This window comes from Crocodylus porosus, unplaced genomic scaffold, assembly GCF_001723895.1.
Source record: "Crocodylus porosus isolate Cpor-Errol unplaced genomic scaffold, CroPor_comp1, whole genome shotgun sequence".
Taxonomy (NCBI): domain Eukaryota; kingdom Metazoa; phylum Chordata; order Crocodylia; family Crocodylidae; genus Crocodylus; species Crocodylus porosus.
Genome location: NW_017728886.1, coordinates 16,177,548 through 16,205,400, shown reverse-complemented (window position 1 = coordinate 16,205,400; position 27,853 = coordinate 16,177,548). Strand labels below are relative to the sequence as shown.

At 43.1% G+C, this 27,853-nt stretch overlaps 1 protein-coding gene across 1 annotated transcript in view; it reads left to right on the top strand.

The window, feature by feature from the left end:
* PTPRN2 (protein tyrosine phosphatase, receptor type N2) overlaps nucleotides 1-27,853 on the top strand; it is an 870,593-nt gene that overhangs the window by 526,478 nt on the left and 316,262 nt on the right. Inside the window, exon 12 of the mRNA XM_019528486.1 lies at nucleotides 6,321-6,385. Within this exon, the coding sequence (XP_019384031.1) occupies nucleotides 6,321-6,385 (65 nt within the window). The remainder of the gene's footprint in view (nucleotides 1-6,320; nucleotides 6,386-27,853) is intronic.

Here is a 27,853-nt window from a genome sequence, read left to right as displayed (position 1 = left end):
TCCCGAGGTCCCTTCCAGCCCTGATGTCTATGATGTCTATGAATAATTACATTCTATACATGGACAATTATTACAAATTTATCATTTTTCCATTTATAGAACATAATTATTGGGGGATCCTCTTAAATTCAAGGTTATCTTAGATTTAAGTATATATGGCAATATATTTAAAGAGTACTTTGAATTGTTACCTGGTTTCAAACCTGCTTCTAAGCTTGGTACATATTCAGCTGATAACATCTCACTGTCATGTTTTTGCACTAGCCTCCTGATCACCAAGCTATACAAAGCTATACAGCTATTACAAAGTCAAGCTAGTGTATCTCAATCAGTTTCTTTGGCTGTCTCAGTAAACTTTCATCTCTACTGTATTGCAGCTCCTCTTTGTCTGTGTCCTTACCTGCATTTGACTGTTCAGTCTCCTGGTCACATTCTGGGTAAATTTGTAAATTAGTTTCATCTGGTGTCTCTGTCCTTATTTCACTCATATCATCCTCATTGTCAGGGATTTTGAGAAGTCTTTGATTCCTTCTTAAGATTTGTGAGCGCCAAGTAAGTGTGAGGTAACTCCTCTTTAATTACTGTCACTTTAACTGAATAATGTCCATCTTGCCAAACTTGCACTGAATTACTGTTTTTCATAGTTGTGGAAGTGACCTTCCTTTTTCTCATAATTATGCATCTGATTGTACTTTCCCTATCTTTTCCACACTATCAGAGACTCCTTTGCCCCTTTATTTCTTGCCCATATGTCAGGTAGTCAAGTTTTTATATGCCTGTTGTATAGGAATCCATAGGTGACTTTCCACACTGCAGTGGTATAGATCTGTAGCTGAATAATACCAAGTAGGGATATTCTCCTTCCTCCTTTGTTTTTTAAGCAAATTATTTACAATATGCATTCCACATTCTGCCAACCCATTGTCTTGAGGGTATTCGGATTGGATATCTTATGACAAAAGTCATACATTTGAGCCAAGTTTTGAAATGCCCTATTCTTCAACTGTGGTCCATTTTTAGTAATTAGTAAGATTTTTAGTTCTTGGAATTCCATGTCATACAAATTTAGATTTAATATACCTGACATCTGTCATCATTGTGGTATCTTCAAGCATCACTACTTCTGGGAAATTGCTATAGTTGTCCATTATAATCAGGCAGTCATGTCTTCCCAAACTGAACATGTTAGTTCTTACTTTGTCTCAAGGAATATCAAGTTGCTCATGGGGTGCCATTGGTTCTTTTTGCTGGGCATCCTTGTATGTCTTGCATTTCATACCTTTCTTACCATGTCTTCCATAAAACTATACATCCTTGAACAAAAGACTTTTCTGGCTTTGCTTTTCATTTGGTCACTTCCTGATGTCATTTGTGTATTTATTCCAAATTTTTCTTTCTCATCATTGCTGAAATCAAAGTCTCTGTACCTTTCATGACTACACGAGAGTTCATTTTTATATTGAGAATTTACAGCTGGGAAATAGTAATGTTTCCCTCCTTATTGCTTCTAACAATGTTTGCAGTGTTTCATCTTTAGCCATTTCCATCACCAGTTCATCACCAAATGCCTGGAGGCACCTTGCATGATGCTTTAATCATGTTTACATGTATGGTTACAGTCTGCTTTAGATCATCTGGTTGTGAAATGTTGGACAGAGAGTATGCTCTTGAAAGTGTTTCCACCACAACTAAGTGGCATCCGGGTTGGAACTCCAGAGTCATATCTTACTTCTGCAGTTTCAAAAGTAATCACTGTACACTTGGTGGTGTATCTCCAAGTCCTTTTTTGGAATGTATCAGTCAGTGATTTGTGATCTATTTCTGCAGTGAATCTCTGATGATACCTTAAGTCATAGAATCTTGTACATCTATAACCCAGGCCAAAGGTTTTTCACTTTATGCATATAATTTTTATGCAGTGGTCATAGCCCTAGATGCATATGAAACTAGCAACCAATCAATTCCATGATGCTGTAGTAGTCCAAATTCATCTTTTGAGGCTCTAGTTTGATGTCTTTTAATGGATCAAAGAACTATAGTACTAGGGCAGGAAGGCTCTGCTGAAAAAAAGAACCAGGCCCCTCACCACTTCTGCATGGGGTTTGGGTGGCCAGGTTGGCTCGGGTGTCAGGCAGCAGAGGCAGGAGAGGGGGGGAAATGCAGGAGCTTGGCTTGGCATCAGTCAGTGCTGGAGAAGCCCTTAGACAGCAGCACGCTGCCTCTCCATGTGGTGGGGGGTCCTGCTGAAGTATTTCTATGGTATATAAGTTGAAGTAGAAATTTAAGGGTAAATTTTGGGGGTTAAAAATTTAACTCTCGTGCCACCTCAGACATTTCCTGTGGGTAAGAGAAAGTGTCCTCTTTTTAAGTTTTTGTTCAACTCCCTTGGGTTTGTACATAGTTGTAGTTCCCCTCTCGTCTCCTTACTGTTACCAGGGAATGGGTCTGGTCTGTTGTTTCTTGTATTCTCTTGCACCGTTCCTGCCTTGGTTTGTAGCCCTTCTTTGTGTCTTTTTCTTAAGACATGTGGGGCTTTTCATGTAGTAGGTATCACTGGTTTTGCATCTTCTCTTAACTGTATTTTATGTCACTGGGAGGTGACCATTCCCTGTGAATCTTCATAGGATGCCTAGTAATGCCTTCAAATTTGGTTCAGTGTCATTGTTCAACCTCCCTATGGTATACATCATCTTAACAGGACCAAGTAGCTCACCCGTTCCTCTGTATACCACCACAAACTTGTTCTGTTGTTGTCCTGTATACCTCAGTGTGAGGGTGCACCCTCCTGCCACTACAAGGGTCCCTTCATTACAGCTTTTCACAGACACTTTAGACTCTCTCATTTTTATAGGCCCCCTCTATTTTAGTTTCTACAATTACATTTAGTCGTGCCCCAGTATCTATCTTGGAGATAACATAGGTGCCATTTGTCTGCATTTTAATTAGCCTACATTTCAAGCTTTTGGGCTCTTCTTGGAAAATGCTTAGGAACACTTCTTCCTCTTCACTTGAGTCTGTTTTTGCACTTCATAAATTCAATAATCGTCATGGTATATATGTTGATAGTTTCTCTGCACATATTAACACAATGGGCTGGTTTATTATAACTTCCACATTTTTGCCCAAATGCAAGTCACTTTTGATATTCATGCAGTTACCACATCACTGACATTGTTTATGACTTCCCACATGACTAGGCTTGCCTGGATTGATTTTGGTAGGCTTTTGTTTTGATGGTTTAGTAATGGTGCTAGCAGTGACTTCTTGCATGTCTTTCTCTAGGCATTTTACTTGTGTTTCTGTTTGTTCTGCATCTTTCTATACACATATTGCCTTTTTCTAGTGTCAGGTCCCTTTCTCAGTAATCACTCAAGCTGTTTACTGTAACATCCTAGGGCTGTCTGGCCTTTGATGAAACGGTCTGTGGGTGTTCCATATCCACGGGAGTAACTTTTTAGTTTTAGGTCTGGACAAACTTCCAGTTTCCCCTTCCTTTTTGTGTTCTTATCCAGGACATTTATTTCTCATAAATTATATTTTTTCTAGGAATAAAATGATCTTTAAATATTTGTATAATTTCTCTATGGCTATTTTCTTGCTCCCCTTCCTCTATGTATAATAGGCATTGCACACATCCAGTGGTCCATTGCCTGCAACTGTTGGGAGCTGACCAATCTTTTGCTCTTCCTGTACTACCTAGTGGGTACATCTACACATTGTATTAGTATGGAGCAATGAACTCCAGCACAGTGTGCCCTGGAGTTTATTGCTCCCGGGCACAGTGGTTGAACAAGCACCCAGGACTGCAGCATGTTGAGCTGGGTCGGAGCAGCTCCAGCTGACAGAGTGCCCAGGGTCTCAGCCTGGCAGCCTGGGGATGCTCTGACCTGGCTCAATGTGCTGCAGAGGAGCCAGCTGGAGCACAAGGGTGGTCCAGTGTGGGGCTAGCCAGCAGGCAGCCCCCGCACTGAAGCACCCTTGTGCCTCAGCCAATCCTGCCAGCATCTACACATGCATTGCTGCGCACTAAAGAACTCCACTATAGCATAGCACTTGTATTTACAAGTACTAACCTAGGGCAGAATTAGTTTATTTCCTGTGGCCTAACATGGTCACATGTAGATGTTGAAGGTTCACTGCAGAGCTAATTAGGCAGCTCCACAGTAAACATCTTGTATAGATGCACCTGCTAGCACAGAGGGTGGCATTCTGCACATGACCTGCGCTGGGCACCAAAATGTCTGGCTATGGCTCTGATGCTGTGCCTTCCACTTTTGCTACCGTATTGTATCCTGAGCTTTACAATGTGGAAATAACCCCTTATTATCTACAGAAACTTGTATACGACTATTTACACTACAGAGGTAAGAAGAGCTTGCTGCTACCTTTGTGGCTGGCCTACACCTGGTCTGTCACCCAGAATTTCCTGCTGACCTCACCCAGAGTCTCATGGAATACCACATTCCTGGACACACTGTGCATTCAGGAAGCCTTACTCTGCCACATCCACTTTCAAGTGATGGTTTAAGTCTTTCTTTTAATTTTGGCAGGTGTTTATTGGCATAAAGTAGGAATAAAATACTGGTAAAATTGTTGCTTGAGTTGAGCCAATGTTAATGCCATAAAGGTATTTTTTTATGTGCGTCTTATTGAAAATCCAAAAGTTTCAGTAATAACGAGACTACAGAAGACAAAAAATAAAACCTTATCTCTTCTGGCCTAATACTCTGTAATTATTCTAGAAGTTAATAATCTAGCAGACTCAATATTTTCTTATCAATCATATAAGCAGAATAGAACCAAGGATGGGGGTTTATGTTGGTTTGTTTATTTGCACTGTATTTACATGGCATATGCTATGTTGTGTAATTGTATTTATTCTGTGCTGACAGCAGATTGTAAAGCCTTCTGCTGGCCACTTACATTTATCTTAACAAGCTGGTTGAGTTTTCAATTTCTGTGAAGCATCTTAATTTTTGCATTTCTCATAAATGTATTTACATGTACATTCTATAAATGAATATGTTGATGCAGCCTCAGCATGCAGAAGTAACATGCTGGATCCTAGGAAGTAGGAGAAGGGGGTTGATTCTAGGGATTCATATGTTTATTTAGATTTAGAATAACTTAAAAATACAAGAAAATAAGACTCAAATGTAACTCCTACACAGCACCTCAGTTCAGTGTTACCTAGTCCAAGCGTATGAAGCAGCTCAAGTACACAAGTAGCCTTTTTGGCTTACAGTGTTAGTGTATTCATCTTAGGCATTTGTGATAGCATGTGCTGGGTGGGTTTTTGCACGTCTGTGCTCAAAAACGTGAAAGTCTGCATAGGTACGTAAATGTTTTGGGGCGTTCAATCTGAAAATCAGGCACAGGGAGACCTTAATCCTAATCCTGGCACAGGCTCTGATTCTCTGACCAACTGTGTGTGGGCAAGTTACTTCCTGACTCCTCCACCTTGGTTTATGTCTATGCATTTTACCTTATTCAAGACAGACTTCCCTGAAGTGCCTAAGTGAATTGAATGACCATATCATACAGGATTTTTTTATCTTTGATGGTTCTATTCAGTTTGAATACTGGTTTTTTTTTTTTCATGGATGTGGAAAGTATTAAAGGAAAACAAAATTAAACACTGGGATAATTCATTTAAATGTAGGCTCACATTGTAGGGTAAGCCATTGACCTCATCCACAAAACAAGGATCATTCTGTTTATTGTGATGTATTTGCATCTGTAGGTTATAAATACTGTAGAAATATTGCCCATAGCTGTAGCACCAGGAAGGTGCCTAGACAGAAGATGACTAAGGCCTAGATTAGGGGTATAAGGAGAGAAAATGGAAGTCCATCCAGAGGGCTCAAACTGAACTAGGGAAGAAAGTTGGTCTGGCACAGGTCTATTAGAAGGAAGACTCTGTCAGTAAAATCCTGCATGACCCCAGCAGTCATTGTAGGCACAGAGCATTTTAGAGTTCTGATAAATCCAAACCCCATTTAATATTATAACATTTCTAATATTTTCTTGGGTATGTTTTATTTTTATTCTTCTCTTCCCATAATTTGCAAATTAAGGGGAGGTGTAATATACTGAAGCAAGCTCGTCTGGTTTGGTTTTTTCGCTTTTAGATAATAACGAAAAATTAATGCCATGAACTCAATAGCAGAGCTGCTATCAATGAAAGATATTCCATAGATACATGAGAGTTGTTTTGAATTTGTTGGCAGGGGGAAAAAGCTTAGTTATATAGTGAATGCTGCAAACTCATCAAGGTCCCAGCTTTGCCTTAACTCTGTAAATCTTAATTTTCCTAACAGCTGTCAACAAAGACAAGCTTGAAAAAGCAACTGGACTGAAAATCCTGCAGACTGGCATGGGGGAGGTAAGTGACTTGGGGGGGGTTTTGTAGTCTTAAAAACATTTTAATTGTTCTTTTATGAAATTGTAGAGCTCATGTATGTCAACTACCAGTGCCTTTTTATTATACAGTTGCATCTGTCAGAATACAGTCTGCCGCACAAATAGTACTGTATCCCACAGAGAAGAAGTTCAATTTTTAGGAATAAAGCTCGGTGGCATTTAAAAAATGTATCTCATCACTTTGTTGTATATGAGGAACAAAATCCCAAAACATAAGCAAAGCAATTGCAGTATATTATTCCCCCTAGGTTTGAGTGCTATCTTGTCTAGACCAGTGAAATCTAAACTTGGGGCAAAGAGCTTGCAGATGTAAGGAGGAATGTATCTGTGCACAGCTTGCTTATTTTCAGTGTCTTTTGGGTTTAACTTGAAATATAAATATGACTCTGATACACTATAGTGATATTACTAATAAAAAAAACTCAACTAAGTTCATTATTATTAATAAAAAATGATGTTATCTGCTAAGAACACTGTATGAACTATGATGAGTTATAATTCTGGTGCTGATTTAATGGACATAATGTTTATTTTCTTTTACTTTTAAATTATTTTGTTAGTGGAGAATGTTCAGAAGTTCAGGCAAATGCTGGGTTTTTATGATTGTATTATTTACAGAATTAAGGAAAACCAGTAATTGGTTAAATATTGAAGTAGATTAACTATTTGTGATTCATTCTCAATTTCTGGAATCTCCTATTCTTATCCGTCTATAACAAACAGCCAGTCCTCCAAGGGATTGCACATATGAATAATGAACAATGAAGCAGTCAGCCCTAAAAAGTTGACAATTGCAAAGTCTTCTGTGTACCCAGAACTTGCATTAGTTTGTGGATCTAAAGGCAGTAACTACAAACATACAAACCTGCTTGGCTAGTATAAATCAGAGAAGCTTCATTGACTTTATTAGAGCTGTGCTGCTTTACAGTACTTGAGGTTGCGGTCTGGATTTGCAAAATTGTACTCATGTGGCTAGGCCCTCTGAAGTCTGTGGGACTGCTGCTAGTAAAATGACACCTGTTTCTAAGTACTTGGATGGTTGGAGTTCTAGGCATTATCCAAAGCCTGTGGAAGTCACTGCAGAGTGAGTGCCATTGACTTCGAAGTGCTTCAGATAAGATTCTCAGCGAAGAGCCATATTTTGCATCTTTCAGTCTGAGAGGCACTGCAATAATTTAGCAGATGGTGAAGTCAATTCTAATTTTACGCATTATTTTCAGAACTTGGTACTTCACTTAAATAAGGAAAATATTTGTGATTTTGAAAAGCTTTATGGAGGGGAAAACTTGCCTTGAAAGCATCTGCTTTCGAGCTAAAAGGGTAGAATGAGATGGAAAAATGAAACAGGCATTGGGAAGTCTGCAGAAATGTTTCAGTGTACAGAGTTTTGCTATATTGTTATAGCGTACAGAGCATCACTATATTATTATTATTATTATTATTATTATTATTATTATATTATTCTTGTTTCCTCAGTGACTTTTAAACTCTGATTTGGATTACCTAATCAGTTGCCGGTGTTTTGCATTTTTTACAACATGGTGCATTTTTAGCAGGCCATAAGTGGAAAGAAATAAACCAAGCTAAGGCATATATTTAAATATATGTATTTACTAGGTATACTGACCAGGTGGAAAACAATCAAGTTGTTTATAACATTAAGATATTATATGGGAACTCTTTGATTCAACTGCTGACGTGTTTTGTTGGATGAGGACCCAGAAGCTCTCTGGTGCGTGCTTTCCCCTAAGAAGTTTATCAGTTACAATTGTACACACACAAAATACATTTCTGAACAATTTTACCTCATGAAAAATAATATAGCTCTGTGATTAAGCCAGTCCTTTGTATATTTTTTTACACTTTTTCCCCCCAAGCTATTGTACAAGGGCTTATGGGAACTAGCAATGAAATGACTAAGCTTGTACTTCACTGCAGACTGCTTAAATTCAGTCCCAGTAAGCTACAGCTCTTTGTCAGACATTACTGTCTCAACAAAAATGGATTTGCTCTGTACACTCACCTGGTTTGCTGTGGTCTCTTCCAGTGGGGCTATCTTAAGGAAGTGAGAATAGTAGTTTATGGCAAACACAGCTTTTTCCAGCCAATGTAAATTGAACATGGCTTACTCCAACCTGGACTTATTCACTTGACTCAAGTCTCTATTTTTGGCACATGTTATAAGCCTTAACAGTTTCCTTAATGTCTGTGGTCACCTGAAGCATGGAATAGGAAGCATCTTTGGCTCTTTTTTTGGGAAATGAGCCCTAAGTGAGTCTCAGGTACCCGTTTTAACACTTTTCTGCAAGCAGTCTCATGAATTGTCGTCCTAATGTCTTATGCAACTCCGTAAATTGATAGTAGGCATGAAAAATATTCGCTTTTGGCCACCCTGTGTTTGTCACCTTAATTGTTTCAGCAGGGACCCATCTTCAACAACGAGACTGCCAATCTTAGTCACATTTCATCTGCCTGGACAGGGTGTTTTTTTAATTAAATTGTGATGTACATGAATTGGATTTTGCTCTAATGCACTTATGCCTTAGAGTGATTGTCTGTAACCACCAGATATCTCCCAGTTTTGTGTTAAATATGGCAATTATGCATTTCTGGATGAAACAGTGATCTTAGTATTCTTGGACCGGGCAGTTTTTTTGGCGATGGCAAAATACAGTTTCTAGTGTATTTCAGCTGCTCCCAGATTCCATAAATATAGATGTGAAGGTCTGGATCCTATTCCAGCTCTTAGGCCCCTACATGAACTTGATTTTGTATTTAGGTATTATTATTGTTATTTGTTTTGGTTGGTTGGTTGGTGTTTTATTTAGCACTAGCCCTGCACGTCTTTTTCTTTCCAAAACTGCTCAGGGCATAACCTTCTTCTGTTTCCTTTCTTCACTCAAATGCCTTTACATTATCAAAGTTCAATCTATGTTATTGTAAAACACCTCAAACGGAAATTTGTAGAAATGGTGTCTCTTAAATAGGCTCAGCACACATTCTTTTTTTCTAAAGCCAGAAACCTACTGATGTATCAAACAGAGAAGTTTTTGGTATCGTTCCTGTACTCCATAGTGACAGGACAAGTAATGATCTTAAAATACAACAGGGGAGATTTAAGCTGGATGTTAGGATGAACTGACTATGAGAGGTCGGTAAATTAGCTCCACAATCTGTTCTTTTACAATTTTGGATTCTCTATCATGTCATCAGTGTCACCACCCTGGATTTCTGCCTGGTGTGGGTGAATGACTTTCTGTGGCAAATGCTAATTGTCCTGTTAAGCACTAATTCTGAGCCTTCTGGTGATGTCTCTCAGGAAATTGTTCCCAGATTTCAATCATGATCTGGCGTCTTATCAGGGACTCAGCCACTTAAATTGCAAGCTTGGACCTTCAGTCGGAGGTCAGCTACAAACTCTTCTGAGTTTAACTATTTTTCCCCTTCTGTTTAGAAACATGTCATAGATTTCATAGATTTCATAGACATTAGGGCTGGAAAGGACCTTGTGACGTCATCAGGTCCAGCCCCCTGCCCAGGGGCAGGAAGTCAGCTGGGGTCAGATGACCCCAGGAACATAAGCATCCAAGTGTTTCTTAAAAGTATTTTGAGTAGATGCTTGCACAACTTCTGGGGGGAGTCTGTTCCAGATTCTGGATACTTGGACAGTAAAGAAGTTTTTCATTATGTCTAGTCTAAGCGCTTTGTGACCATTAGATCTTGTCTTCCCTTTGGGTGCCCTGGTGAACATATTTTCTCCCAGTTCCTGATGCATACTTATGTACTGCCACCGGCCCCCCCCCGCCCCCCGAGCCTTTGCATCTACAGGCTGAAGAGTCCCATGCCTCTCAGCTTCTCCTCGTAAGTCCTGCTGTCTTGACCACTAATCATGCACATAGCTCTCCTCTGGACTCTCTCAATGTCACTCAGATCTTTCATTTTTATGTGGTATATTCATCAATTTTTTAAATACAATTTAGTAGTTGGCCATTGCTTCATTCAGTATGGAGCCCCTGCAAGAGACAACAGCTGGTTCCAGCTGGCATTTGTAAGAGCCCCTAAAAGCTACAGTTCCCCCAGTTACTGCTACAGATCTGCTGGAATTTGCTTCCTGACAGTTGCACAGCCAAACCGCAGCAAAGCCCAGCTCATTTTTTTTTCCTTTTTTTGAGAAGGCCAAGTGAACAGGGCCCAGACAAAGCTCAGTCTCTCAACTGAGGTCAATTGTGAATTCAGTAAAATTTCTGTGACCATCTCATAGTTTATGCATCTCTTTAGTTAGCCTGTATGGTGCAAGTCTACCCTGCTTTCTGCCTTTTAGACACTGGAAAAGAGCCTGATAACTGACTGAAATATCCAGGAAAGGGCCAAAACCAATCTGCTGTCACATGACACAAGCAAAGGAAGAGGCAGGTCCTCTTCCTGGGGCTGAGAGGCAAGGGAAAAGGCAACTGGAGACTGCTAGGACCAAGGGAATTGCTTCTTTCACATAACTTCATGAGTTTTTCTCTTTGAATAATAAATGATACTCTCTGTAGTCTTAGACTTTGGCGTGTCACCGGTTCTTGCTGGGGCTGGCATGAGCTCCCCAGCTTATCGGTACTATATTTTAAATTTTTCTCTACCAGTTTCCTAAAGAAAAATGCATAAAATAGTCCAGTTATTAGACTTTTAACTGCATCCAGAGCTTGCAAGTTGCATTGCTTTTTGATTCACTTATATTGTGACAGACATCAAAGATAAAACAGCTCTTTTAAACTAAAAAGTGGAAATTCTACAAACCAAATTAAGTGAAATTAATGTTCTGCTGTGCACCCAGATGTTCCAAAGCAGCTCCATCCTATTTTGACATGTTTCAGGGGAATCCCTGTTATCTGTATTTTGAACAGTTGAGAAATATGTTGGAATGACCTAATATTTATGTTGCTACAATCAAACATGAAAATCAATATTTGAAACATCATCCCAGGGGATGGTGAGATATTCAGCTGGAAGTACAGGGGAGGGAACTTTCTACAATAAAATAAATGCCTTGGTGAGTAGGAATCAAATATCCAAATGATCATCTTTCCTAATGTAACAATGATATTAGATCTGAAATATTTCAGGTTGCTGTGAAAACACATTCTCAGACCTAGCACAGTTTTATACTGGCTGTAGTATTTCAGTATCTTGCCAGATAGACTCAGTCTAGAGACGGCAATCGTGGTGACTGGGAGAGAGAACACAAGCAGTGTCAAAGATAATATTATTCCTTTGATTGAGCCAGATGGCTGCCATTTTGTAGGAGAGCAGCTAGCAGTCTTACCCAGTTTGGCTATTTCTCATCCCTATTTGGCTAAGAGGCTTGCACATGTTTCTTTCAGTGAGGGATGCATATTGCAGCTATTGCCATCGATTGACATCATCGAAGTGGGCTAGTGCCATTTTCCCCAGAAGTTGCTTCAGATTTTGACTAATGGCTGGTGTTGAAGGATATCTTACTAGAGAATGTGACTTCAGTATTCTTTAACCTACTCAGCTACAATATGGAATTTAAGCCGTTAGTTGTGATACTAAATAGGGACCTACAAAAGCTGCCTTTTTCCTTGGGCAGTTGTAGTCAGCAGTGACACAGAAACTGGAGTCCTGCTTGTATAAGTTATTTGTATAGTGCAGTCCAGCTCATCTGAACTACCTCTAAACTAGCTAGCTCAAATCCTGGCAGCAGCATAAAGCGCTGCACAGACTGACTGCCCAAGTATTTACCAGGATTTCATGTGGGTTTTGCAGCCCAGCTGATCCCTATTCTGCAGCAGTCATGTAGTTGTCAGTACATAAGCAAGCTAGTTTAAAGCCAGTTTACAAATATCAACCTGGGCCACAATCACTCTCCCGGATAGTAGTGTACTATACCTTGGGAGAGCATTCTTTGTAAGGGTCTTCAGCTTTGGAAGTTGGTACCACCACCACGTTTCTGTAAAATAGTCCAGCTAGGTATTGGTGGTTATCAGGGATCCTAGTTTTTTCCATTTAAAAATCCCAAAATCTCTGGTAAAAAGTCAAAAAATAAAAAATTCTCTGACTTAAAAGCCCCAAATCCACATTTTTCCACAATTAAAATGCAACACCACTATACACATTAGTATTAGTTTAACATGATGTTTTATTGATGTATTTACCATTTTAAAGCAGTTTGGAAACCTACCAGCACCTCAATCATTACAATAAAATAAATTCTAAATAACTATATATTTTGGCATTTGATATTGTTTTTTTTATCATGGTAAATCAGAGCTCCCCCTGCCCACTTCGCTCACCAGGATGTAAGTCCAGCTGCAGCTGTCCCCCCTGCTGCTTCGTGGTGCTGAGAAGCCCTCATATACCAGTGCCCTGGCCCTGCCCAGGCTGTTTCCCCTCACTCCTGATCTAAAGCCCCCCACCCCTGCAATCCTGCTGGTGCCCCTCAGCCCCCTGGCCCTGTCAGTACCCCTCACTCCCTACCCCACCTGCAGCCTTGCCCGTATTCCTGACCCACGGCCCTGTGGCCCCACAGCTCCCCACTGCCCCCATGCTTTTCACGCCAGACCATCAGCCTCCTACCCCACCAGTCCTGTGTGTGCCCCTTACTCCTGACTCAGAGTCCCCTGGACCAGCCTTTGCCCTACACTCCCAACCCACGGCCCCCTACCCACCTCCAGCCCTGCTGGTGCCCCTCATTCTCAACCCATAGCCCCTTTCCCCTCAACCCTGCTGGAGGGGGCTACCAGCTCCCCCTGCCCCAGCTAGTCCTGTGCAGACTCACACAACTCAAGTGGGGGAAGGGGGAGAAGGGAAGGGGGAAGGGAGGTCCTTCAGGGGTGGTGGGGAGCTGCATACTGGTGCCCACATTCTCAGGGGCAGGGGCAGCCATGTGTGTTTGGGAGATGCTGCCTGAGTGGCAGGGGGCCATGGCCAGACCACCTGGTGCAGTGCATGAGCCCCAGGCTGGGATGGGGCGGTGCCACTAGTGTCCCCTCCTCCTCCCTCCAGCCTGTGCTGGGGTCAAACTCACTTCATCACTGCCTGCACAAGCAGGAGCCACTGCAACTGCTGCAGGTAGGACTGAGACCGCCAGGAGCCCCTCACCCTCCTCCAGCTGCCTTCAGGGTGGCCTTGGACCAGAGCTGTGCTTCTGGTCCTCCCTGCTGCATCCCAGCCCCAACTGGCAGTATGGGGCAGCGTGTGATGGCCCAGCCTCTGTCTATGCTTCCAGCCATGCAGTTCCCCACCATCCCTGAAGGACCCCCTCTGCCTCCTTCCCCCACTGGAGGGTTAGGCACCTCCAGGCAGGCCCGCCTTGGAACAACAGTGAGTTGAGCTTACCAGTGATCCCAGCACCTGCCTTAGACCCTCTCCTGCCCCACTGCAGCCCCAGCACCCAGACACATTCCCCCAGCACTGGCAGGCACCCACAGAATCCCACACATGCACATGCCACACCCACATATCCCCTCCACACATACACAGCCCCTCCACTCACACAAATGCCCCACACTCAGCCCCTCAGACAGTCCCCAAGCTCTGGCCCTCCAACCTCACTTCTCCCACAGACTTACCTGAATCCAGCTGCCGGGGCTGCTCTCATCACCCTGTCTGGCTTTATTTCTGGCTCTGTGTATGCGTGTGCACACACATAGAATCATAGAAGTCGGGTCGGAAGGGACCTTTTGATCTTCAAGTCTGACCCCCCGCCTGGGTGGGAGAAAAAAAAAAAAGCTGGACTCAAATAAGTCCAGCCAGGTAGGCATCAAGCCTCTTCTTAAAGATCCCCAGGGTAGGAGCCAGGACCACTTCCCTAGGAAGTTGGTTCCAGCTCCTAGCTGCCCTAACTGTGAAGTAGTTCTTGTGGATGTCTAACCTAAACCTACTCTCCAATAACTTGTGTCCATTGTTCCTTGTCATGCCAGGGGTCGCCAGGGGAAACAGTGTCTCCCCCAAACCCTTCTGGTCCCCCCTAGTGAGTTTATAGACAGTCACCAGGTCCCCCCTCAGCCTTCTCTTGTGAAGGCTGAACAGGTTGAGGTCCCGCAGTCTTTCAATGTAGGGTCTGCCCTGTTGTCCCTGGATCATGCGGGTGGCTCTCCTCTGGACCCTTTTAATGTTGTCCACATCTCTCCTGAAATGGGGTGCGCAGAACTGGATGCAGTACTCCAGCTGTGGCCTGACCAGCGTCGCATAGAGGGGTAGGATCACCTCCCTGGCTCTACCTGAGATGCACCTGTGGATGCACGACAAGGTGTGGTTAGCCCTGCCAGCCGTGACCTCGTGGGGCCCCCTGCCTCCAGTTGCTCTTCCCCCACTTCCCCCAGCCCCAAGCAATTCCAGTTTACAAGGGGAAACTCACTGTTTCCTGATTTGAAGGGGAAAATCCATGATTTTATCCTTTAAAAGGGGAAACCCGCATTTTTCTGTGGCAAACAGAAAACCCAGATCCCTGATGGTTTCTATTACTGTGCCACTTAATGCTATGTCACAGTTCCCACAATTATGGGAAAGGGTTCTTTAATGTAAAGGAACCCTTGGAGCAGAAGACAGGAGTTCCTTTAATGTATGTATGTTTGAGTCTAAACAAATTATAACTAAATATATATTAAATATTATTAACATTTAATATATTAAATATTTAAAATAAACACCAAATATTGATTAAATCAGACCACATAAATACTTCAAAAACATTCTTTATGGAGGTATGTTGAAAAGTAGTAACATTGTTACCCAAGAATAAAGACTATCAGGTTCTAAATTGGTGTTACAATTCAAAATTAACTTAGGATATTTAAAAAAATACTATATTTACTTAAATATAAGATGAGTTTTTCCCCCAATCAGCATAGGGAAAAACACTGCTTGTCTTCATAGAATCATAGAAGTAGGGTCAGAAGGGACCTTATAGATCTTCAAGTCTGACCCCCTGCCAGGGCAGGAGAAAAAAAACTGGGCTCAAGTGATCCCAGCTAGGTAGGCATCAAGCCTCCTCTTAAAGACCCCCTTAGATTTGCTTACAAAGAAACCTCATTAAATATGTTGCCTATCATTAAACTGCTGCCAAAAACAGAATATGCTCAGTAATAGAAACTAACTATGAAGCTCATTTAAATGCATCCAACACTGAGCATGACTATAAAACACATGGCCCATATTGAGCAAGCATGCTGATAGGGAATTTTTTTGAAAAAAAAAAAAAGTTATATATATATGCATCCTCTGTCATAAACTTTCCATCACTCATCTCAAACCATATTAAGAAACCTGCACACCTGTTACAATAAACGCACCTGCTTTCCTGTGCTCCCACATGATAATAGGGAAGGACAGGTTAGTGCAACCCATCTGAATAAGGTATAGAGTAGTGTCCATTGCACTCAATCCTCCTCCGTGCTGACTCTTCTTCAAGTCATGGTGAGCCACTGCTTTGAACATATTTCAGCTTCCTCTTCATTCCTGAACCTGAGCTGTGGTTTTATTTCCCATTTCCAGTCATCCCTGTTCCTTTGCAAGCCTTACAGGTCTGGCAGACATCACCAAACAGAACCCAAACAGTTCACCCAGAATCCCTCTGCCCCCCCACTCTCTGAGCCTGGCACATATAATTAGTGTGGTCCTGCTCTCCATGAGTGGAGCTGGACCAAGTTCCCCTGTACCTCATCTGCATATAAATTTTTAAAGGATCCCAGGACTCATGACTGGTTCCAGTTATGAGTAGATGGAGTAATTAACACATGGATCCTTTGTGGAGGGTATCTGGAGTACACACAGATTTAGCAAGGTTATGATGTGGGGTTACCATGGCTTGAAATGCCATTGAGTCTGCTGGGACCCAGCCCAATGAACTAGATGGTAAATGGTGAGCCTTTTGGCTTTGGACTAATATCATGCATAGTAGGCACATCTATACATGCAGTTTCTTCTATTAAATAAACTCTGGTACAGTTTATGTTGGAGTTTATTGCTCCCAGGCACCACATTTATATGTGTACCTAGGGTTGCAGTACACTGAGCAGGGTGGAGCAGTTCTGGTTGACAGAGGGTCCAGAGGAGTCAGGCTGCCAACCCGGTTAAATGTGCTGTAGGGGGGGCAGCTGGGGTATGAAGGTGCTTCAATGTGGGGCTAGCCAGCAGGAAGCCCCTGCACTGAAGCACCTTTGTGTTCTAGCCAGCCCTATCAGCATCTACACATGTATTGTGGTGCCCTAAATAATGCCGCTGCAGGATAGTACTTGTGTTGACAAGTACTAACCTACAGCAACATTTATTAGTTTACCGCAGCCTAATCAGGCCACATTTGTAGACACTGAGACTCTACTGTGGTGGTAATTGGGCAACTCCACAGTAAACATTTCCTGCAGATGCACTCAGTTTGAACTATATATAAGTATGTACAAAAATGTTGCTAAAAAGTGTGTTTATGAAATAGCTGTACTAAAACTTGCGGCAGTTTCAAAAAAAGGTAAAATCAATTCTGGTTGAACTAAATCTGTGAATACACATAGTAATTTGCATATATGCAGATTGGCACAGGCATGTTTATTTCAAAGACTGCAGGCACGCCTACATGTGCAGTTAATGTGACTGAATATACTCTGGCTTAACTGATCCAGAGTAAACTAATCCCAGTGTCACCATCTACACATGCATTTAAGTGCAGTAATTTACTGTGCTGTTGGATACCAGTTGCATCTGACAGGACGATCTGGCAGAGCAGTAAATTAATCTGCTACGCTTTAATTCTTTACACTTTTAGACGGTGACACTTTACGGTTCAGCAAATTAGTCTGAATGGAAGAATAAATATTTTAATAAAGAAATAATAATGATATCAGAATTTGATCCCATAGTAGATTTAGAAGTAATCCTTCAAAACTGCAAGGAATAAAGCTTAAACCCTGAAAAGAATAGAAGAACAATTTGGCTGATTTAGTTGAGACCTTGTTTTGTTTTGCAAATACATTGTTGTTAATATTTAGAGTTATGTTAATGCTATTTATTAACTATTTGTTATACTTCAGAGCCCACTACAGGGCTATTTTTAAAATAAATGCCAACCACAGTGTTAATAATAAGCAACAGAAAGATGTGTAATAAGCTAAATAAAAATACTATTCTTCACAGTGTATTCTTGGTAATATACCTTATGTAATAATATGCAAAATGGTTTACTGTATTTAAATGTTACATACAGTGTTTAGGTATTTGCTTAACTTTACGCATGTAATTTGACCCCCAATTTTAACTGTCGGCAAGCTTAAAGTTAAGCACACACCCACGTGATAGTAAGACTGGCCTTTGTCATGTCTCCAACAGTTTCTGGATAGTAAAGAAAGAAGTTCCAGTGTTTAGCCTTGTATTTGATTTGAATATTACACAGGAGATATTCTGGCATCTGAGTGACAGGTCACAGCTTCAGCATTGAAATCAGGTGTCTTTGGTAATTGCTTTCTTCCTTAATGGGATTGTGACAGCTCTCTTCCACTTCTTTACATTTTTTTTTAAAGAAAAAAGACAGAAAAAGAAGGGATTGCAATGGGTAAGGTTATAAAACAAACTTTGCATTCATAGACAACTGTTAGTTTATTCTGATATGTATTTTCCTCCTGAAACACTGTAAAGAGCACAAATAGTCAAGTGTCATGTTGGTTCATGAATTCCTTTACAGTAGTACACTGTGATTTAAAATAGCAGAAGTGCCAAGTGATGTAGCAGTTGCTATGGTTACTACAGTAGTTCAATTTTTATTCAGTATCATGTAAAATGAAAGAGGTAAGGTTTGGCTTGTGGCTGTAGGCACTTAAGCATCCTCCTGCTCTGTGTGAGCGTGCGTGCATGTGTGCGCGCACAACTGCATTCATAAGCATGTTTTTGTTTTAACATGTTTACTTTTTTTAAAAACATAATATTTGCTAGTATCAGGGATATGCCTCATATTTTGGCCATATAATACTATTGTGGTTTTCAGTAGAACTTCTCATTTAAATCCACCAGAGTACAATAGAAAAAAAGTGTTAATACCCTAAGTTTACTGGCAAATGTGCTGTTGAAATCAGGGGAGTCCTGCATAAAAATGATTGGCACACCTAGGTTTTGATTTGGAATTCTTGATTCTTTTCCAGCATAGGGAGGAGAGGTGATGCATTCATATAGGGAACAAGTGTCCACAGCAGATCGGCTTTGTGAAGTCTAGCATCCTTCCTGTTGCAGTAGCCAGTTCACGATGCTTAGAGGAAAGTGCTAACCTCTGTAATACACCTAGTCAAAACTTTGCATGAAAACAGCATTCTTTATGCTGATGTCTCCTGACCCCGTCTGGGATCCTGAGATTTGGTTAGTATTGCTGCTAGGAAAATTTCTGTCAGTAATACAGTGCTGATTCTTTCAAAGTGAAAAATATGTCACTATAGCAGGGCACTAAGGTGCCTGCTACTGACGTTAGGAATATGGGCTGCTGAAGCTCCCTAAGGCAGCACAGGTGTTGGTTGCTGGAGCAACCAGGCTGGTCACATGACCGGAAAGGGGGCAGGGCCGGGCCTTTATAAACAGCCCAGGCCAAAGCCTAGCGGCAGTTCCCGTCTGGCAGCCCGAGGTGCAGGAGCTCTGCAGAAGAGCCCAGCCCAGCAGAGCAGAGACGAGCGGTGCAGCCTGAGCACCTAAGGGGCAGCAGCATGGTGAGGGCAGAGAGAATCCTGACGGAGATGCCTTTGCAAGAGGGCCAGTTTGGGCCTGGACCCTTATGTTATAGCTGGTAGGCTTATTTTGAGTTAGAGCCGGTTGGCTAGTAGTTTGCTTTGCGGTAGGGCTGTTTGTGTGAATACCGGAGGACCAGGTGAGGCTGTAGGGGTGCGAGAAGGCCTCACGGGAGCTCCACAATAATCCGGGGGTTCCTGGTGCCCAGTAAGGGCATAGCAAGTGGTGCCAGGGCGGCACAGCGATTGGCACCATAGCTGGCACAGCGGGTGAGTGCCGGAGAGGCGTGGTTTGTGGGGTGTTGAGACCCCAGCCCGTGAGGGTGGTATTTTGCCCAGTAGGACGTATGACCCAGGAAAGGGGTCTGGGGCCAGGTAAGGCTAAGGCCGCCTGAGCCCCAACCTTGGGAGGCCCCAGAGAGGGCGAGAAGCACGGGCAGCGTGGTATAGGCCCCAGAGAGGACGGGGAGCGTGAGAAGCACGGCACAGGCCCCAGAAAGGGTGCGAGGGGCGCGAGAAGCGCAGTGGAGGCCCCAGAGAGGGTGAGAAGCGCGGGCAGCACGGTATAGGCCCCAGAGAGGGCGAGGGGTGCGAGAAGTGCTGCATAGGCCCAGAGAGGGCGAGGAGTGCTAGAAGCGCGGCATAGGCCCCAGAGAGGGCAGACACACGGGAACAGGATGCCAGGGCGAGCGTGCAGTAAAAGTCCTGGAGAGGGGCTGGTATGCGAGGACAAGCCCGGAGGGCAGACTAAAATAGGAGGCTCCAGGGCAACCAATTAGCACCCTACTAACACTAAGTCCCGGGGAAGGGTGAGCGCGTGGTAGAAGTCCCGGAGAGGGGCAGACGCACAAGAATAAGCCTGGAGAGGGGCGGACGTGCGGATGGGGGCCTGACTTACAGGAGCTTGACAGAGCCGAGCGCGCGACTAGAGGCCCGGAAAGGGCGAGAGGGTGGACAGAAGCCTGGGAGGGGCGAGTATATTGGGCGCGTGTACGGAGAAACCCCAGAGAGAGGGAGTGCGCGTATCGAGAGACCCCAGGTAGGGGCGAGCATATGACATGAGAACATCCGGTACAGCTGCAAGGCTTGGGGTGTGCTAAAGGGGAGGTTGGAGGCACACGTGGCCCATAAGGCTGGGGGCACCAGGTCGGTACACCCAGAATAGGGGACGGGACATACTTGGGACCCGTGTCCAAGGGGACAACTAGGCAGCCTCCCATATAGAACCAGATACCATCAAAGATGTGGCGGGCGAGACAGAGGGTGCTGAGTCGCCCTACTTGGCACGGTGGGGGCACCAGAGGGAGCACGGCCGCCCCTGCGCCCTGCCCCGTGACAGTCACAGAAACGTCTGGATCTCAATCTTTTGGCAAAATAGAAGCAGGCCTGGGAATATAGATTGCCTGGGAATGCAGATGGCTCCATGATTGGTTGTGCCTCCCCAGTCTTACATGCACAAAAGCTTAAAAGTCTTGGCATGGGCTTCTAGCATCTGCAACTCCGGAGCAGCCTTACCAAGCTGACTGTCCAAGGGTTTTGAACCCTAGCAGTTTCAGGAGCCTCCAGGTAGCTCCTGGAGCTTGTGGGCAGCCCCAGAATCAGGTCTGGTCTTTCAGTTCCCTAAGCTATTACTTCCCTAAGCTATTACTTGTTCTCTTAGTTTGGGGAACAAGTAACTCCCAGACTTAGGAGTGCAGGGAACCAGCCTAGAAATCTGCATGCCCTGTCATACCTGGTCTAAGTATGTACCTGTATGGGTGGCTATGTAGTGACTATTAGTTTGGGTCTTTAGTATTTGGATATGAAAACAGTGGTCTTTTCCACTATGCATTAAGTTGGATGATCTTGTGGCATAAAGTTGTCTTAATGTTCACAACCAAAAATTTACTTTACCTTGCACATCACTACTTTTCTGTACTCGGAAGCAGCAATAGTTCTACAGTGCTGTGCTTATGCCTTTGTAAATTCCTTTAACATCCTTGGAAATGGAAGGCTTTATATATTATGCATAATCAAAGTATTTTTAATTACATTCTAAATTAGGCATGAAATATACAATTCAATCAAAATTTTAAGGAGTTCAGTTTTGGTTTACCTCCTTTTTTTCTCCTTCACTTTTCAGTGTCAGAAGGAGATTCAGATAGGCAGATGTTTGATGTGTTTTGACCAACCACAGTTCAGTTAACTCTGCTTTTTTGGCTAAAGCTAAAGAGGAAGTTGCAAGTACAGTTTCAATACTTAAGAATTCCTACATCTTCTATTCTCAAAAGTTTGTATGAAATCATGAGACTGTATAATACATGAACTATGGCTGTGTACATCACAAAGGCCTCCCTCTCTCTTTGGTACATGTACATGATGCTTGAAAGCATCAATGAGCTTTAGGCCCGGGTATCAAGGAGATAATTGATCCCTGAAGGCTACAGACTGTTCTTGATCTTCAGGAAAACTCCCATTATTTTCAATGAGAAGTTGCTTCTACTGATCAAGAGCAGTGTAACTTGGATTGTGGAAGTCCAGTGCATTGGCAGGTATGAAAGCAAGTCTTGGATGAATCTGAGAGCATTATCAATTACATTAAAAATAAACATACATTCTTCTAAAATTCTCTCAGTCCTTGCGTGGGAGATGAAGGCACCAAGCTTTTCCTTGTCGCACCCATAAGAAGAAAATGGTACAAGATTCCACTCCAGTGCAAAGGATTCAAAGTCCATTCACACTTGAACAATCTTGATGAAGATGACATTGTAGTTCTGAGTTTCTTACAAGGAGACACCTCTTTGTGAACTATTTAGCTACCTTTCATGTGCTGAGCAGATAGAGTAATGAATTTACTTTCTAAATGTCACTGGTGTTTTTATGATGCTGATATCAGTTGATTGTTAAAACTGCTATTTACAGATCTTCACTAAGTGAATGCAAACAAATTCTGCTCCTCAAAGCTCTGCTAATATACAATGTTCAATTTTTAATTTCCAGTCCATCTTAGATTATGGTGATGAAAAACAATATTTAATCCCTCGTTAACACATGAATAAGCGGAAACTGTCATTTTCCACCAAACAATAACGGGATTATCTCAAGAACTGTCAGTTTATGTGAAAACATTATGTTGCCCAAATTTTCATAAAAATTAGCAGTGGATAATATTCAAGATCAGAGCAATGGAAAGAGGAAAATCTGCATTCATGATAATAAATATTCATATTTGTCTGCTCAGGAGATGAAAATCTAATCAAGGGGCTATTGATGCGCTGGCTCTTTTTTTTTTTTTAACCAAGATGTTTCATCTAAATTGGGTTTGATATGGAAATTAGTCTCACTCCAAGTCCTCCAGGCCATGAGCATGCTGGGATAACACTGGAGGTGTCCAGTGCATCAGATGTTGCTGCTGGCATCTGCTGCTACAGACAACAAATAAAATAAAATAAAATAAAATATGACAACATCTCACGGGTCAGCCTCCCAATAGCTCAAGGTGTTTTTTTCCCTAAACATTTTAATTTTATCCCAGTTAAATCCTTGATACTGCAGGGTTAAAATTGTCTGGTTTTTTTTTGCTTTTGTTGACAATTACCATAAATCAGATGACACTCTGCACGAAGCTTAATGAAATATGTATGATTTAAAAATGGGAAGATGATAACTGCAATATGTTGCTTTAGGGTTGTGTGTGTCTTTATGTGTGTCTGTGCATATCTCTCTGTGCACGTGTACAGTTTGAAGAGCTGTGCATTTTTGCTTATTTATGCGGGCCTTGTATTGGTCTAAATTGCATGAATTAGCAGAAACTGAAAAACTAATGCAATTCTTTGCAATAATGTATGAAATACACATTAGTAGGAAAATTGAATCAGAGTTTATCTGAAAAGCATGATAGGGATTCTGTATTTATGTATTCTCTAAGACGCTCAGATAAAAGACATTTCTCCATACTGCACAGTGTGTCTACATGGGTTGGCAGGGTTTTACCTGTTGTGCATCACTGCTGCCATTCAGGCTTTCTTTTATGATGAGACACCCTTTCAAAAATCTGGTGCTTCAGCTTCCATTTTTACCTCACTCAAATTATTTCTAAGACACCTGCTCCTCCATTATGGCCTTGCAGGAGAGGTGTTTGCACTATCATTTCATTTAAAAAAAAAAAAAGAACATACCATCTTTTTGTGTAAGTAAGATGCCCAAAACCTCCAACCCAAAGTCCCTTGCATTTCCTCATTCTTTTAAAGGTGCTGATCTTAAAAGGAGTCGGTGTAGTACAGCAATGGGCAGATCTAGGATTGCAGCAGAGCAGTTGTAGCCACACCCCCTTCTTCTGTGAAGTGCATGTGCAGTTTGCTTTGGCTGCAGTCGGGTTGGATCCAGTGGGTGCAGTGGTGTAGTCATGCCCCCTTTCAATTACTTGCTGCAGGCAGAGTGGTGTGGGGAAAAATATGATGCTGACTGCTGGAGAGCAGCAGCCGTGGCAGTACTACCTGCTACAGCTTGAGTTTCCCCTGCTCCAGCTGCTGCTGGGAGATGGGCTTTCCAACCAAAAGCTGCCCTCCAAATTGGTGCTTAGGGCTTGGACCCTGCTTGCCCAGATACACTGCTGCCTGAGCTGCAGCAGCCCGAGTCTGCACCTGCACTTACAGTACAGCAGCAGCAGCTGGAGCGCAGGGAGCCCAGGCCATGGCAAGTAACCCAGGGGAGTGCCTGGGAGTGAGGGTGGGGGCATGAGAGCCCAAGGTCCATGCTCACCTCAACACCCAGAGCTCTCTGAGGCCCCATGAAAGCCGTTGCCTGCCCGTACTTACCAGGACTCAAGCCCCACGCATGCAGAGAGCGCAGAGCGGAGCCCGACCCTAAGTGCTCAGGGTGAGGCAGGCAGATGCCCCCCCTGAGCACTGCTTCTTGCAGGTGCGGAGCTCCCAGTCTCTCTAGCACCAGCCACAATCCTACTGAGAACACATCCTCTGCTTCCTGGGAGCTCCAGACAGTGGGAGTAGGACCTCTAGGCTTACAGCCCTGCTCCCAAATCCTGGGCATCTAGACCCTTCTCCTGCTGCCATCACCTTCCTACACCCACTAGGCCCCCAGACTCACATACACAAGTAGCATTGCATCCCCATCACTACTTCCCAGTGCTCAGCATAATATTCCTTCTCCCATCACACTGTCCAGGATAGATAAGTAGCTCACTATGCCCCTTGCCACCGCAAGATCTGGGTGAGGTAGAACGGGGCAATGGGACCACCCCAGCCTTCCATCACAGGGCAGGGAAGGTGCTGCTCCTGTTAGCTCATCCACTGCCTCCACTCATGGAGGGTATCCTGTAGCACCTAGGCCCAGGGTGAGGAGCTCAGACCCTGCCCCCCCCACATTTAGCAGCCTGCCCTCCCTCCTGCTCCCACCCCTCTGTCCACAGCAAAGGGTGGCATAGGGTCACACTCCCTTTTCAAAATCATAGATCCACCTATGGCTGGGGCCCTGCTTTCTTGTAGCTCGAGTCCAGGGGGTGACTACCTCTGCCATTTACACTTTCCTACCCCCCAGACTGAATTCAGGAGCAGGAGAAAAGAGGAGACAAGAGCAGTGGCACTCAACCCCTGGGTCCCAGAGCTGCGTGGAAAGCAAGGGCTGGAGCCAGAGCCTGCACCAATAAGCTGGGGAGCTCACCGCTCAGAAGACACAGGGCTCAGGGCCCTCCAGGGGCTGCAGCAGCATGATGTTGAGCTCAGAGTTCACTGCACATCTGAGCGTATAGTGGGGCAAGACCTGGATCTGCTCTGGGACAGCCTGGTGCTTTCTGTCAGCCATCTAGCACACTTGTGGTTGCTGTTAGGTATTAAACAATAGAACCTAGCTGCCACCGTCATGCACATTGCAATTGGGTGAGTCAACTCCAGTGAATGCAGATAGGGTTATTTGAATCCTGAAGGAATTGCGCCTAGAAATGGCAGCTTAGGTTTGAAATTGGACTAAATGTATCATCAGCATTCGACTACATTGCTCCAGCAAGAGAGAGAGAGAGAAAAAAAAGAAATGAAACTGTAAGGAGAGTTCTCAGAAGGAAAATATTTTCTTAATTGATCCAAGGAGAAAGGTACGAGTAACAATGAGAATCCGAATTAGAGCATCTTCCTTCCATGGAGCTCTATCCACATCTGATAGAATTATGATGATGTTCTTAATATAGTGTCTGTATTCCTGTTAATGTGCAAATAAATCATTGTAAATCATTGATGGGCAAGTACAAGTGGCATGCAAAGCGTGGTGTGTACATATTGGCAAATCTACCACTCTACAGTCTGTGCTGGCACCTTTCTCCAAAACATTTTTCAGAGCCTTTCTCTTTCTAATCAACTCTCTTGCCAAGCTAGCTTAAAATGATAAAAGAAAAGTATGAGGCATGTGCAGCAGATGGATCAGTGGCAATAACACACAGGTGTTCCATTTTTGCTTTTGCCAGGTAGTCAATATTAGCCAGATATATTCTGGGGATTCCCTTAATTAGTTGCTGAAAGAGCCCATTCCTTTTACACCTATTGGCTAACTCTATGTAACTAGCATTCCTGCACCTGCTAAAGGTACTTCACAGGAACCAGAAAACGGCTTGGACCACAGCTGCCATTTTTTTCTTTCTACCTTCCACCCTCCTTGCAGACACTAATAGATTCTGTTTATTTTATCCTTCCCTGCAGCAGAAGAGTGGCAGATTGTTTGGGCTGGGATTAGACAGGTGCCACCTGCTGCAGGTTCTTTAATTGTTGTTACCTTTGTACAGTTCTTGGGATCTTAGTTTAAGTAATATTTTATTAAGGAGGAGAGTTAGGGGTTCTGGTTGTATAGCAAGTAGCAAAAATCTTGGTAGATGAGCATTTAGAAAGATACTGTGTAATTAGTTAAATTGTTTTCTGCTAAAATGTTGGCTGCAGCTGCTCTGAGGTGGCCCATGGACAAGTTAGATGGATGATGATGATGATTCATTGATCACTGGAGCATTAAGCAGTGATTTGTATTAAGGTAGTATGTGGAAGGTAGCATTTCAATGTGAACATTAAGTAAGGTGAGCAGCACTAGCAGTAGAGTAAAAAATAAGTTTCCCCATCCTGACAATTTGAGATTTCAAAAATATAATCGTTGTGTGTGTAAGACAAAGCTAAGTGATTTTGAAGTGGTTCCCAAAAAACAAAAAGCAAACAAAGCACTGAAAGAAAGATACTCCAGAATATCTCCTGGTAGTCGGGACAGTCACAGAGATGTAGCTTCACCTTCTTGTTCTGCTGTTCTGCGCTGTCCCAGGTAACTGCTCTAATTAGCTTGCTGTTGGGTTTTCCAGGGCTGGTCTTTATCAAGACCTTTTTATTAAGGTGGTTCCACATTGTACAATTAAACATTGGTTGGAGCAGGATTGCGGCCTAGCCAAGTGGTGTATGCATAGAGCTATTGAGTCACTTCCCTCATCGGTTTGGAGAATATTTAATTATTTATATAAAATGCACCAGCTCTAAATGGAGGTATTAAGAGAGACCAACTCTGGAACAGGTAGTTGGTCAGGACAGCCACCCAGGATATGAGTGTTTCAGGTTCAAGCCCCTGGTCTGCCAAAGACTTAAAACCACTTCTCTGTATCTCAGGTGGTTGCCACCTAGCTATTGATTGATTTGGAGTGAGTCCCTCTGTTTCTCTGACTTTGTCCAGATATTCTGTCCTAGAGCTAAGAGACATTTCTCAATGAAAGTTTCATAAAACTAGGTGTGGTAGATGTGTCTACACAAGACGCTAACTGCGCAGTAGCTGACTGATATGGCACAGTAGCGTGTCACAGCACAAACAATCCTAATACACTACAGTATTATTAGATTACTGGACAGTAGAGGTGTGCAAAGCGGGTTGTATTCGATTCCAGTTCCACCTGATTCGGGAGACAGTGTTTCGATTAGTTGATTTGGATCACTGTACCAATTCGAATCCAAATATGAAGTTTTAATGTTGATTCAGAGAATCAGTGATTTGGCAATAGACACGGCTTTAAATGGTTTTTCTACACGCTCAGCGGCAGACCCAGAAGTGAACCGGAAGTACTTCTGGTCCACTTCCGGGTCCACCGCCAAGCGTGCTGGGGACCCCCCCGCGCTCCTGTGGGACGCTCCATCTGCTTCACCATCTCAGCGTTCATGAGCCGCCTGGTACCTCAAGGTATGTATTAAAAACATTTGAAGCTGTATCTATGTCTGAATCATCAAATGTCTCCAAACCTCTCCAAATCGATTCAGAGGGTTCTGATTTGATTCGGAGAGATTAAAGGGTCTCCTGATTTGATTCAGATTTGGAGATTCAGCTGTCGAATCAGGCCGAATCTCCATCAAATCGACTCAGTGACCAAAGCTTCACACAGCCTTACTGGGCTGTAGCATCACTAAAAAGGTGTTCCCTGGTGCTGCTGCACAGTAACTCCAATTACAGTGCATTTATTTAGTACTTGATTATCAAGTACTAAAGAATCAAGTACTAAGGAATCAAGTATAATCAAGTACTAAATAAATGTGTAGTGACCTCTCATGTAGATGCGCCTGCAGAGTAGAAGAGTCTTTCTTTGTTCCAGTGTAATGGACAGAGAAGGCTGGGAGGAAAAAAAACATTGTTGTGGGAACAGGAAACTGAGGAACAGGGATTTTTAATGTATTCACCTAATGTCAAAAATTCAGGGGGATGAACTTAAGTTGCAGTCTTGTTGCTGAAACAAA